Source organism: Anabrus simplex, chromosome 1 (genome assembly GCF_040414725.1).
Source record: "Anabrus simplex isolate iqAnaSimp1 chromosome 1, ASM4041472v1, whole genome shotgun sequence".
Classification (NCBI taxonomy): Eukaryota; Metazoa; Arthropoda; class Insecta; order Orthoptera; family Tettigoniidae; genus Anabrus; species Anabrus simplex.
Window position 1 is genome coordinate 510,423,794 of NC_090265.1, and position 15,554 is coordinate 510,439,347.

The 15,554-nt window shown below is 36.5% G+C and overlaps 1 protein-coding gene across 1 annotated transcript in view; it reads left to right on the forward strand.

Moving 5' to 3' along the window:
- Positions 1–15,554, forward strand: part of LOC136868525 (venom protease) — a 143,517-nt gene that overhangs the window by 99,222 nt on the left and 28,741 nt on the right. Inside the window, exon 4 of the mRNA XM_067144780.2 lies at positions 14,797–14,957. Within this exon, the coding sequence (XP_067000881.2) occupies positions 14,797–14,957 (161 nt within the window). The remainder of the gene's footprint in view (positions 1–14,796; positions 14,958–15,554) is intronic.

Sequence of the window (15,554 nt, forward strand, 5' to 3'; positions counted from 1 at the left end):
TTGTGTGTACTCTCTCTCTCTGTTAATGCTTATGCTGTAAGCCACTGCCCTCCATCTGTTTCCTATATGTATATACACTGCTCCCCAAAAGAAGCGTAACACTCACTGGCGTATGCTGGGATTAAGACATGGGCTACCACTAGACTTGGGTTACCTCTTTTCGTTGGTTGGTTTAGTGAACGTCAAGCCTTCAGCGTTTTGAGCTGCAGCCAGTAGTCAATGGAGAAGCCTGTATCTTGTCAATGCTGCTTTACAGGCTTCAGCCCTGACCTCTGCTACTGCCAATGCTCAACCCCTGATTAGTTTAGATGGTAGCATAAGGTTTAGCAAATGAAAGTCCGGCTTTGTGGCTAAATGGATAGAACGTTTGCCTTTGGTCTGATGGCCTCGGTTCAGTTTCCAGAATCAAACCCCTCATACTGTTAATTCCCCTGGCTTGGGGACTGGGTATTTATGATGTCTTCACCATTTAGCCCCATTAGGTCAACACCAAGCCTATGTAGATGCCATGCCCCATTATTATTATTATTATTATTATTATTGTTATTGTTATTGTTATTGTTATTGTTATTGTTATTGTTATTGTTATTGTTATTGTTATTATTATTATTATTATTATTATTATTATTATTATTATTATTATTATTATTATTATTTATTTGGTAGGTTGCAGAGGTGTAAAAAGGTGCGAGTTTGAATGGGTAGACAGAGAAAAGATGTGAGCATAATTTAAAATGCTAAAATTTTGAAATTTTATTTTCCTTTCTATTTTCTGACTTTAAACTTCAATGAACAACAACAAATAACAGTTAAATAGAATTATGATGAGCTAATCAGGTCTGATAACAGGAAAGCTTAAGTAAAACTTCAGGTACACAATAAGTTACAAGCTTGTAGCTCTAAAATTACACTATTCCAAAGAGCACTTTTGCTCCACTCAATTACACTCTAGGAGACTGAGCTCCAAAATGTACAACATTCAAGCCTCTCGAAAGCACAAGTTTCTTATCCAAATTTTACATTAGATCACTTTGAAAACATTTTTTACTGTCTTTTCTGCTTGACAGTCAGATTCACAATTGTCAATAAATAATTAAAAAGTAAACAGGGCAATAAGTGCCCATACTAAATGGCCTATGTGTACAGAAAGAAAAAGATTTAAGAAAATCGGCCATAAACAAAATGCTAAGAGGTAAAGCACTTGCACTCCTTTTGACATACATTTGGAAAAATACCTAAAATCCTATATGGGCATTATGACCCAAAGTTACAGAGGCTAAGCCTATACTACAAAGGGTGACTACTGTAAACGTTCAAAAAAATAGTTAAAATTTAAAGTTGTTCACCCCAGTACCAAATTGAATGGCAATTAAGAGGGTGAACACTCTTTATTCCTTAAGTTACATATTTATCATCAGGGATTTGAATAGAGGCATTATCTATCTATATATCTATCTATCTATCTATCTAGAGTCCTTAGACTTGACTGAAAATTTACATTTACAAGGTAATGTTATAATTTGGAAATTTACATTAAGAAATAATTTTGAAACTTTCCCCTCAAGTTAGCTTTCTGGAGCTATCACATATTTAAAAGATGTCTGCCATTACCTTGAGCTGGTGGACCTTTCGACAATGGGCAAGGTTTTTCCCTACCTCCACTAACATTAAGCACTCTAGTAGTAGTAGTAGTAGTAGTAGTAGTAGTAGTAGTAGTAGTAGTCCAAAAGCTCTGAGCTTTTATAGCAGAGGGGAAAGTTCCAGAACTCTCCAGGCCGATGGCCTGTACACACCCCCAATTTTGATTGACTACAAAATATATATACAAAAATTTCTAATTGCCTAATATTTAAGAAAGAAGGAAGTGATAGAAGTGCTAGTAACCTTTGCACACAAGAAACAATCCAAACACTTAAGGTTTTACAAACCTAGAAAATACAAAATTCCTTTGCCAATTAATTATCTGTCCTCCCACCAGAGGGGGCACATAAGTCAACAGTAGAGACATCTGAAGATTAAAGTTCCAAACTTCTTCCAATACATAAGTTCAGACTGATAATACAGATGGCCTTCTAAAAGGCACTTAGTTCAAATGCATTGAGAAGGTGAGCCTCCTGTACAATAATCATCATCATCATCATCATCAAGGTCAAGAGAAAACACTTGAAGCAACAACTGGACTCGATTGAAGATAACTTTCGTAACTATAACGTACGAGATTTCTACAGGGAATTCGGAGGACAAGTCCGTGGGTATGCTCTTCAAAACCTGGCTTTCAAAAGATCAGATGGAAAACTTACACTCAGTAATCAGGAAAATTGTCAGGAACTAGCACTTTACTTCGCTGATCTCCTCAACTGTCCAGAGCCCCTCACAAGATTCCCTCAAGAACCCCCAAGGCACACACCACCAACAGAGGAAGAAATCCGCGGCCACATCCTCAAATTTTAAAACAATAGGACCTCCGGAGAAGATGGCATCATTGCGGAACTTCTGAAAAATCTTGGACCTAACTCCCTCAAGGAACTCACTCAAATCTGGCAATCGGAAGAATTACCTCAGGATTGGAAGTGTGCCCTCATCCACCCATTACACAAAAAGGGAGATAAGACTGACGTGAACAATTACAGGAGCATTTCTCTTCTCCAAGTGACATACAAAATTCTTTCAGCTTGCCTTTTGAAGAGAACGCAAGAACAACTTGAAAAAAGTATTGGCGAATATCAAGCAGGCTTCCGCCCTGGTCGCTCATGTGCAGAACAAATATTCAACTTGAAGGCAACTCTTAATTACAAAGCATTGAGGAACAAACCAGTCATCTGCATTTTTGTTGACTTCAGGAAAGTGTACGACTCAGTTGATCGACAGTCTCTCTTCGTTATTCTTGAGGAACTGGGGCTTGATTCCAAGACCCTCAACCTCATCAAGGCAACACTCACTGACACTATCTCCAAAGTTAAATTCATGGGGGAGATCTCTGAACCATTCCCGATTAAAACTGGCGTCCGACAAGGTGACGGCCTATCTCCGCTTCTTTTCAACCTTGTCCTAGACAGTCATCTGTGAGTGTGAGAAGGCATTGAAAGACATGGAATACTCTCGCCCCATACGACTAGGACAACCCAAAGACTGTATTGAGATATCATGCCTCGCTTTTGCAGATGACCTTGCCATACTGACAGATGATGTAGTCACAGCCATTAAACAAATTGAAACCCTTAGTGAATGTGCTGGAAAGGTTAGCCTACAAATTTCTTTTGAAAAGACCAAGTTCCTCTGCTCAAAACTTGACATCCAAAATTTGAACACTTGAACCAATGGGAGGCAAGAAGGCTGCCCAGAAAATTCGCTTACAAAAATTTTGGAAAGCCTACGGTAGGATTCACAACATATACAATAAAAAGTGCTTCTCCCACCATGCAAAGATCAGACACTTTAATACCGTAATCAAGCCCGAAGTCTTATATGCCAGTGAGACCCTTACACTAAATGGGAAAGGTGACCTAGAAAACATTTTAAAAGAAGAATCCTGAGGAAAATTCTCAGCCTCCGGAAAACAGAAGATGGATATAGACTGAGGTCATGTAGAGTGACAGAAGAGCTTTCTAACATTGCAGCAGACATCCGCAAAACACGTCTGAAATTTTATGGGCACGTTCGCAGACTGCCTGCAAGTAGACTGACACACAAGATTCTCACCTACATAGAACATCTAAAAAATATTGCATGGGTACTGGAAGTGAAAAAGGATCTGGAAGAAGCTCATATGAACTTGACTGACACTGCGGACAGAAACCTCTACAGGAAAAAATTTAATGGATGGAAAGTGCAACTAGAGAACGAAGTGAAAAAGAAGACTGGAGCAAAGTGGAAATAAGAACAAAAAAGGATCCACGGAGAAAGGATGAGAGCTGTTTGGCAACTCAGAAAACAGAATCGTTAGAGCTTTGCATGATCCATTGGGTCCATACGCACATAATAATAATAATAATAATAATAATAATAATAATAATAATAATAATAATAATAATAATAATAATAATAATAATAATAATAATAATAATAATAATAATAATAATAACAACAACAATAACAATAATAATAATGCACCCGCCTATCGAGCGGTCAGTGCCAAGTTCTCCCGGTAACTCAATTTCTTCTCAGGGTATTCCATCTATCGCTCATAAAATCTGTGATTTTATATGGTTAGTTTTTTACGTGGTTTCGCAAGAGACTCGGTCTGTTGAGATGCACATCATGGGAATACCTATACGCTCAAATAAGGACCTGTGGCCGAAAACCTCGAAAAGAATCTCTTTCTTTTTGTCAAACTCATCAATTACTTATATCTACAAAACTTATTAGCTAACTTACAAACTAGCCGTTACCCAAAAGGAATTCAAAACGCAGGCACTTTCTAAAAGAAAAATATAAGAAAATTTATTGAATAAATCATGTTCAATGTAAGTTAATGAGAATTCTGGGTAGTATTATCTTAATAATATTTAAGCATAAAGGATTAGAGTCAGCGCTGGCTCAAATAAAAGTAAAATAATTAAGCTTTAATTTATTTACATTCTCATTTAATGTTCAAATTCATATCAGTTATTTACTCCTATATTCGTAGCCATGTTCCGAAATGTAATTCATTTTCTCCAATTATATTCAAGAGATCACTGAGCAATCACGGTCTCCATATAAATACTCGTTGTGAATACTGTCACGCTAATTATATAAATTATTCTCACCACATTTAAGTCATCTCACTGTGATAAAAATGGATGGTTTGCTAAATTGAAACGTAATAAAAATTAAATGGGATAAAGTCAGATTGCGAATGTAAATCTGATCATATCTTTATGTATGTATCTCCCAAACAAACTCTTGCGTGAGTATGAAATCGTAAAACTGTTCTCAAAATTTTCCATTCATAAATCTGAACTCTGATTATTTGGTCACTTATCTTGAATACGCATAAATAACAACTTACGGGCTAAGACAATACCTCCCTAGAGCCTACGACATATGGCTCCTAACTAACCATTATCCTATTCTTTATATTTAAAACACTTCAATTGAAATCATATCTGCATGAAAAGAAATGAACATCTATCTAACTGTTCAAGTAGTTTCCGATCCACACACTCCTCCATCAACGGCTCAATGTGCTTTAGCTAACTGCTCTTACTCAATATCTCTTATGTGTACGAGCTACTCAACTCGTATGGACAGTACAGAATGAAATTAATACGTATTATATTGAAACGTCACCGCACCAAAGAATATCACATGTATACTTAGTCATGAGCCTAGTAAACCGTATATTAAAGAACTCTCTTATACTCGGTACATGCCATTTACCAATGTCAGATAAAAAACTGTCACGATTCACAATTCTACCATAATACATGTCAATCTTACCTTAAAATGATCATCTGCGCAATATTCACACTTTGACATATTCTTTCCATTTGACACAGAAACGCACCTCATGTAAATCTAACACAATGTTTCCTTGGCGAATAGCAATTCTTTCTCTTACCGCAGAATATAAATAAACATCTATATTTCAAATATTCCTTAATATGCTCCAAGAAATAACCACATTTCAATACCATTCAAATATACATTATCATACCACCGGCATACATATTGCCGTATGCATATAGCCGAATACACCCAAAACTATATGCCAAACATTTTAGAATTGCCTTGTAATAAACGCATTTTAATAACCTTTTATCTTAAAAACAGCAGTTTGAGTTCAATGCCCTCTTTCTATGAAGAAAGGAATACGTAACTTAACTATATTCATCTGTGTCGCGCAGGTAAATTTGTGACGTAATCTTTGTACAAGTAAAACGAGATTGATCGAAGCTTCACTAGTTATATAGACTCATAGCTATTAGGTCTTCACAAGTAACACTTCTTTCATTTACTCATGCTAGTTTCTACTGTATGTATGCAAGTGCGGTACCCTGTATATGATATAATAGAATTTTAATTCTACACTGTCATCTTATCTTATAACCTTAAATATCTCACACTTCACTTTATGTTTCACACACGTTCTTAATTAATTCATAAATATCACCAATTAATCAGCACATGCCGAAGTTAGAGTGAGGGTGTAGATTGCAAGAAACTACTCTACTAAAAAAATGTATGGACTTAGCTCGTCAGATGCTACGTTTGGCCTGGCTGTCGCTCCATTCCTTGGTTGTGGTTAAACCCTCTGTTAGGATCTGGATCTCTGGTTGGATAACGTCTTCCCGGTCATCGGCTGGTCACATGGCTGGTCGGTCCAATCCTCATCATCCGGTCCTCTGGCTCGCCGATGCTCATCCTCATCATCCTGTCCTCTGGCTGGCCGGTCCAATCATCATCAGCTGGTCCTCTGGCTCGCCGGTCCAATCCTCATCATCCGGTCCTCTGGCTGGCCGGTGCTCATCCCCAGTTCAGTCCATCATGCAGATCTAGCAAGCAGTCATCATTCCAAATCTGCAGTCAGCGTAGAAAATTCCTTTTGCGGAGCAATCAGTCATGATATATTCCATAGTTCTACTGCTATTCTAAACAACGAAGTTTTCTTCGGTTGGAATAAGTTCTCCGTATATAGATATTAAGTTTATAACCACAGGGGTAACTTTCTTCTCATACGAAATTGTCGGTTCTGCAATATGGTGAGTCCTTATTCTTCAGTCGCAGAGTGGTTGCTCACCGGACCCAAGTCAGACGTATCTCTTCACAAATTATTTATTTCTATGATATCTCGTATCTTTATATCATACGTAGGTGAATTATTTTATCGGATGTTATCGCCGATTGTAAACAGTTAATATCTTCGTCAGGAGTTTAGGATAATCTTCAGATGTAAAGCTTCGCTTGTATTTGCGTCTTACTTCTGCAGTTGAAATTTTTAGAGTATATTTTTAAACAATCATTCCGCTGCTATATTTTTTTCAAAACAATTCAAAATGAGCCTCTACTGTCCTGCAGTGTCTTCCAAATCAGTCCGTTCCGTGACGTGCATGGTCTCCTATATGCTGTATTAATAAGAAGTTCATTGCCTTAATAGATCGCATGGGCCATACCTTCCTACGCCGCCATTTTGTAAATGGTCTACGAGATGCGAACGGGCACAATAATAATAATAATAATAATAATAATAATAATAATAATAATAATAATAATAATAATAATGTTGGAATGTATAGTTAGGACATAAAATAGCCAACAAATTTAGCTATTTTAAAAAATAAAATGCAGTATTTATCTTACCTCTATTTCGTCGTCCTCGTCATTGTCTGCTATCCATGTTGTGTTTCACGTAGGGCCTACTTCTCTTCAATCTAAGAGGTATATTGGCAACAGAGCTGTGAGGATTTCTGTTGGGGAATGAGAACTTCCATTTTAAAGCTCACTACTGTCATAAATCACATCCCTGCTGGGCAAGCGACGGACTATGAGATCAAATGTATGCAGTTTTCTTTGCTGCCTATCCCAACTTTACACTAATTTATAACTCATTAGTATGACTGAGGTGAGAGTATATTATGCTTTCATGTTGTTGATAGCAAATAATTATTACATTACCTTATAATATTATAAAACAAATCATGAACCTAAGACATAATGATGAATTTATAACTGACACTTCATTGCCATTAATGACCGGCCACACCTTGAAAGGAAAATAGACTGAACCCAAACATCAACCATGTCGTGTGTCTATTTAAGGCCATGAGTGTTTGGTAGAAATTTTTTAGATACAGCAATTGGAATGGTTGTATAACAAAATGTAAAAATAGCTGGCAAATTTCAAATATCACATTTAACAGTGAAATGGAAATGCCAGGGAGTTACAAAACTCCCATCTTGATGAAGGGAATCAAAATAATTAAGAGAACGTAACTATGTGGTGAAGTCAATCCAGGAAGATTCATTTGAAATCATGGCCACCAGATCGTTTTATTGACATCCAGAAGTGATGCTAGTACTAGTATCATTCATCAGGAGGTTGCTTGCATTTGAATTCCATGGGCCAGCTATGGCACATGAGCAAAGGATTACTACACTGAATGCTCTCAGCCAATTACAGTGGTACAAAACAAGTCTTCTGTGGACTCCAGAACAATGAATATTGTGTGGAGTGACGAATCATGCTACACATTGTGGAGGTATATAGATTTGTGTAGACCTAGGAAATGCCTGGTAAGTGTTACTTATTGGAGTGCACTGTTCCCACTGTGATGTCTGGTGTAGGAGGCATTATGGTGTGAACCAGTTTTTTGTGCCTTTGACTAGGTCTTAGTCCACTAATTTTAGTTCCTTCAACCACGAATGCCAAAGCATATTGGGTGATATTGGACGATTCTGTGCTACCCATCCTGTGGAAACAATTTGGAAAGGGCCTTTTTCATTTTCAGCATAACAATGTACCAATTTATAAAGTAAAGATCATAACCAAGCATCTTGTTGAAATCAAATGACCAGCCCATAACTGATCCAAACCCAATTGAGCATGTGTAAAAGTTACAGCGCTGGTTGACAGCCAGACCAGACCTCCCTAAAGTGGCTAACGGAATTGTTCACCATGGAAAATTCTAAATTCCCATGGAGGGAATTAGATATTTTTCACCAATAGAGCATGTCAAAAATGTCAAAAACATATCAGATGTAAGGCTTTTCAGGCATTTGGGTAGGGTCTGACACATCCCAGTCTGATGAGTCTAGTGTCAGACCTAAGATGAAATGCTGGTTAATAGAGCAAATGCCTGAAAAGCCTTACATCTGATATGTTTTTGACATTGTTCACCATGTTATTGGAGAAATGGAAGAAAATACCTGCAAGCATCTAGTGAAACTTAGTAGGAAGTCTTCCTAAAAAGGAAGAGGCTGTGATGGTGGCAAAGTATGGACCTATGTTACACTGGCACCATCGTGTCTCCATTGAAGCCAGTGCTTATGCTCATTAATAATGGCAATGTAGCATATTTTGTAACCTGAGGTTGGTTATGTGCTGTTCAAGAAAAGAAACATGGTCATGTCTTTAGATGTTCCTAACTGCATTGTACGAATGTATAATGGAATAGTGACTGGACTGTTATTGCAATAACATGTCTTGTTTATACAACTAAAAAAGTACAATTAGCAGGATGTAAAACTTGTAACATTATTATGTTTAGATAAGAAGGTTCCACTGTATATTTGAGAGGAGTGGTTGTAAGTTAAAAGGTACAAGTGCCTCAATTCAGAATGTTTGTAAAGGTTGTTTTGTATGAAGTATAGTGTTTACAAGTCCTGAGTGATCCTGTGGACAGAGGTAGAGCAGTTCCGGTTCTCAATGAATGAAGCCCCTTGTGCTCTTACTCTACTTCAAGTAGGGTACAGTACGCGAACCTTTTCTTGAGCCCTAGTTCCCATTCAGCACTATGGAGCTCAGGGCTCAAGAAAAGGTTTGCGTACTACTTGCATAGGTATGTTGCCAGAGTGCTAGAGGTTGCTCAAAATACGATTTGGTATCTGTGGAAATATTTCCAGGAGACTGGAAGTGTTGCCAGGCACCCTGACATGGACAACCCACTTAAATACCTACACTGGACAGAAGGAACCTTTGCAGGTGATTGCAGTTTGCTAACAGATCATCTGAATTGGTAGCTAAGACTCTGGCACCCTGTGCTGCTCTCGGATTAATCCTGTTTCTTGTTATATCATTCAGATTGTCATCTGCCAGTGTGAAAAAAGTGTGCGGAGTGTTTTCATCCAATAGCTGTACAATATACCATTTCTTATGGTGGTGCATCTGTTGTGGTGAGGATGGATAGGCATAAGTTCTGATATGAAAACTGATCTACTGATCATTTGCAATAGATCCTTAACTGTTTGAAAGTACAGTGACTAGATATTAGCAAATACAGTAGAGACAATACGCAACACTTCTGGATTTAGCCTTGTTTAAAATGGAAGACAAGTCGCAAGTGGCGCTGCAAGTGGCTTGACGTGAAAATTCGCGCTAAATTCAAATATCAATGGAAATGTATATACGGAAATGGATAAATAAATTACATCTAGAAAGAAAGTGTCGCTAAGATATTTACTTTTAAGTTGCTAAAGCAATTCTGGATAAATGAAGAATTATTTAACAGGTTATTATTTAAAGACTGAAATTAGACATATAATCAAGATGTGAAATGGACTGCTGTGAAAGGGCTTACTCTTTCATTTATGCATTACATTTTTAGCTTTAGAATTCCTGCCTGAACGTTCACGGCTAGATTTTTTTTTTTTTTTCTCATTTAAAAGTATTGTATTATCGTATTAAAACACTTGTCAACACAAAAATGGGCACATTCCTTACACACATGATTCAATGAATTTACATTTAAGAGCTGGACAATTTTCTTTTTACCTTGAAGCCTACTAACATAAAGAAAATCTATAAATTTAGCCTCAAAAACATTCAAACTTTCCCTATAAGCAATACTTGTCATAATGCCATTACATTAAGGTAAAGAAAATCATATTGTTTCAACAAAATATGTACATTTCTTAAATCACCCATATTTTCTTCAGTGCTTGACAATGCATTACGGCATTCCAAATGGGGTAACTTGGAACACAACCAGCCATACTCATATGCATATGTACTTTCCTGAATTAAATCAAACCCACAGATCACACCTACAACAATACATCGGTATTGAAGGTTAACTGCTGCACTACACAGTAAAATATGCATATTATATTTTAAGCCAATTAAAATATAGGTCGAGCAGGTCAGAAGATTATGAAGTACTATAAAAATCTCTTTGTCACTGGAAGAATATATATGCAAACACAATATTACTTACATTTTCTTGTCATGAGGTAAACGGAAGAAAGACTGCGCATTCTTCTCTACTTCATAGTTACTGCAGCCAAACACAGCACATACCTTTCCCCTCATGTTAAGAGATATCAAGGAATGACACATGCTAGTATTTAATTATGTCAACTCACTGAAAACGCATAAATAGCATACAAATACACGTGCTCTTATGACAGAATCAGTAGTTCTCAGGTCAATCTGCTAGAGAGAACTCTAATAGCTGTCCCTCGATATCTCACTGAGTTACATAAAATCAGCTTCATGGTCCGTATCGCACTTCAATAGATTCACAATTAAGTATTTATTTATTTTCCACCTAGTCGATACAATGATTGCTTAAGGCAATTTTTAATGGTCAAAAGTGGTATATGTTTCGTATATTATCAACATCTTCAGCCACATAACACTGTTTAGATGAAAAATATATAAAATTGACAAAGTAATGCTTTAGAGGAAGTGTCCTTAAAATTAACATAAGATTGACAATTAATTTGTTAATTTTAAGGACACTTCCTCTAAAGCATTACTTTGTCAATTTTATATATTTTTCATCTAAACAGTGTTATGTGGCTGAAGATGTTGATAATATACGAAACATATACCACTTTTGACCATTAAAAATTGCCTTAAGCAATCATTGTATCGACTAGGTGGAAAATAAATAAATACTTAATTGTGAATCTCACTGAGTGTCGCATTTTGTCTCTACTGTATTTGATATTAGTGTCACATATGACTCTTCATGTGAGGCAACTTGTAGAAAAGTCTGTATTCATGCATGATAGGGTGCATGATGCCATCATCGATTGGAGATTCTTGCAAGAGCATCATGTGCAACGAATGGAGTGGCCATCCAGAAGTCCTGACTTGAATCAGATTGATGAAGTCTGGGACCAACTGGAGCAATACATTCAGTGAGAAATATTTATCACCCTAAATCACCCTGGAAGAGTGGGGACGTCTCAAATGAACTTGTAGCATCCTTATCAGAAGCGTGATAAGGGACGGTGAAGCTTTTTCCATGCAAGGGTTGGCAATACTCCTTAATGAGACAGTTACTTTCATAAAATAATAATTTAAATTCTCCGTATTGAATAGCCCATGGCCAAAACTAGTACTGTAATGTGATTTGAAATATAAATGCATATTTTTGTATATATAATGTATTGATTAGGTGGTAACATCCCATCCTCATTTATCTTTGAGCAATGTAGTTTATTTTAACATCCTGGATATGAGCTGACTGTCATACAAATTTACAACAACCAGGAGTCCAGTAAAGTTTACGATTATTATTCCCCACCTTTTCAAAGACATTAAAGGAGTTTCAATAATTGTAATGAAAAACAGGTTCCTCCTTGTATTATTTAGCAAGGATGACCTTAGTAGAAAAACAATTCTGTGAAGTTCTCAAAAACTTCACTGCAGCAATATTGGGAGTGAGAACTTCTCGAATTAAAAAAAAAAACATTATCAATCAATCAATCAATCGATCAATCAATCAATCAATCACTACTGATCTGCATTTAGGGCAGTCGCCCAGGTGGCAGATTCCCTATCTGTTGTTTTCCTAGCCTTTTCTTAAATGATTGCAAAGAACTTGGAAATTTATTGAACATCTCCCTTGGTAAGTTATTCCATTCCCTAACTCCCCTTCCTATAAATGAATATTAGCCCCAATTTGTCCTCTTGAATTTCAAATTTACCTTCATATTGTGATCTTTCCTACTTTTAAAGTCGCCACTCAAACTTATTCGTCTACTAATGTCATTCCACGCCATCTCTCCACTGACAGCTCAGAACATACCACTTAATCAAGCAGCTCATCTCCTTTTTCCCAAGTCTTCCCAGCCCAAACTTTGCAACATTTTTGTAACGCTACTCTTTTGTTGGAAATCATCCAGAACAAATCAAGCTGCTTTTCTTTGGATCCTTTCCAGTTCGTGAATCAAATAATCCTGGTGAGGGCCCCATACACTGGAACCATACTCTAGTTGGGGTCTTACCATAGACTTATATGCCCTCTCTTTACATCCTTACTAAAACCACTAAAAGCCTTCATAACCATGCAGAGAGATCTCTACCCTTTATTTACAATCATATGTGATTACCCCAATGAACATCTTTCCTTATATTAACACCTAGGTTCTTACAGTGATCCCACAAAAGGAACTTTCTTCCCATCAATGTAGTAATTAAAACAGCGAGGACTTTTCTTATTTGTGAAACTCACAACCTGACTTTTAACCCATTTATCATCATATCATTGCCTACTGTCCATCTCACAACATTATCAAGGTAATTTTGTAGTTACTCACAAACTTGTAACTTATTTATTAGTGTGTACAGAATAACATCATCTGCAAAAAGCCTTATCTTTGATTCCACTTCTTTACACATATCATTGATATATATGAGAAAACATAAAGGTCAAATAATACTGCCTTGAGGAATTCCCCTTTATTACAGGGACAGATAAAGCTTTGCCTACTCTAATTCTCTGAGTTCTATTTTCTAGAAACATAGCCTCCCATTCAGTCACTCTTTTGTCAAGTCCAATTGCACTCATTTTTGCCAGTAGTCTCCCATGATCTACCCTATCAAATGCCTTAGATAGGTCAATCGCGATACAGTCCATTTGACCTACTGAATCCAGGATATCTGCTATATCTTGCTGGAATCCTACAAGTTGAGCTTCAGTGTAATAACCTTTTCAAAACCCAAACTGCCTTCTATCAAACCAGTTATTAATTGTGCAATCATGTCTAATATAATCAGAAAGAATGCTTTCCCAAAGCTTACATGCAATGCATGTCAAATTAACTGGCCTGTAATTTTCAGCTTTAGGTCTATCACTCTTTCCTTTATACACAGGGGCTGCTATAGCAACTCTTCATTCATTTGGTATAGCTCCTTCATGCAAACAATAATCAAATAAGTACTTCAGATATGGTACTATAACCCCACCCATTGTCTTCAGTATATCCCCCAAAACCTTGTCAATTCCAACTGCTTTTCTAGTTTTCAACTTTTGTATCTTACTGTAAATGCCATTGTTGTCATAGGTAAATTTTAATACTTCTTTAGTATTAGTCACCTCCTCTATCTGGACATTATCCTTGTAACTAACAATACTGCTGACTGAATACTTCTGCCTTTTGAAAATCCTCGCATACACACTTCACTTGTTCATTAATGATACCTGGAATATCCTTCTTGGAGCCTGTTTCTGCCTTAAAGTACCTATACCAACTCTTCCATTTTTCACTAAAATTTGTATGGCCGCCAGTTATGCTTGCCATCATATTATCCTTAGCTGCCTTCTTTGCTAGATTCAATTTCCTAGTAAGTTCCTTCAATTTCTCCTTACTTCCACAGCCATTTCTAACTCTATTTCTTAGTCTCTTTACTTCTCTATTATAATACAGTGGATCTTAACCATTCCTTACCACAAAGATACAAACCTATTTTCACATTCCCCAACAGTTGCTTTAAACCCATCCCAGAGTTTGTTTACATTTTTATTTACCATTTTCCACTGGTCATAGTTACTTTTTAAAATCTCCCTCATGTCTGTTTTATCAGCCATATGGTACTGTATAATAGTCCTAATTTTAATACCTTCCTTTCTTTCACATTTATTTTTAACTACCACAAAAACAGCTTCGTGATCACTAATACAATCTATTACTTCTATTAATATTACTTCTATCACTACTGAATGTACTGCCAGAATGAAAAACCCTGGGTATGAATAGTACCTAACAACATTTATTGGATATAACTGGACTGCAGTAAAAACTAATTTATAAAGTTTAATCTGTTCACATATTTACTGTTTCAGTGTGAGAGACCACTGGGCTTACCTTAGCTCAAGTAACAAAAGTATCAAATCTTGAATCAACTATCTTTATCTAATGTTTCAGAGTGTAAAGAGTATTCTAGGAGAGTTACATACGTTGCTGGAGTATTGCCACTTCTTCCTGATGCTGTCCCATCAACAATAGAGACAGCTAAATGTGACTTTGGTGAACTTCCCCTCATAGTAGGTGGAGAGAAAACAAAACTAGGAGAATTCCCACACATGGTAAGAGCTTTTTTACGATCATTTGATGAATTCAAGATTAATTATGGCAAGTTTAAGACCGGTTATCCTTTTCTTGCATCTAACCATCCAACGGAAAGCTATTGGCATGAATTTCATAAAACTATCTACTATGAGGCTGGATTAATTATACATTTTTGTTGTTTAGCTAGAAAAATTAAAATGGAAGATCTTTTATAAATGGAGTAACACAGAGATGTAATAATCTATCAAATGACCATGAATAATTATTAAAAATAAATCTTCAATTTTTTTACTATCTATAGCACGACAAGTTGAAGTAAGATCCTGGAAGCTAACCTATTTAAGCACTACCTCAGTCAGCTAGCGTGACAGAGAACAGGGTGAGTATGAGATAGTAGACAGTGAACGCACTGTTGCAGTCTCTCTCCCTTCACTATGAGCAGCTTTGTTTTTAGCATTTGCCATTACTTAGCACACAAAAATAATATATTTCCGGTGGGATAAACTGTTGTATTCTAACAAAGACATTGGTGAAAATCTTGCACTCAATACAATGAAACACTCGGCATACAAAAACCGGCAACACTGGCTATTTAGGCCTCAGTGTTGACGAGC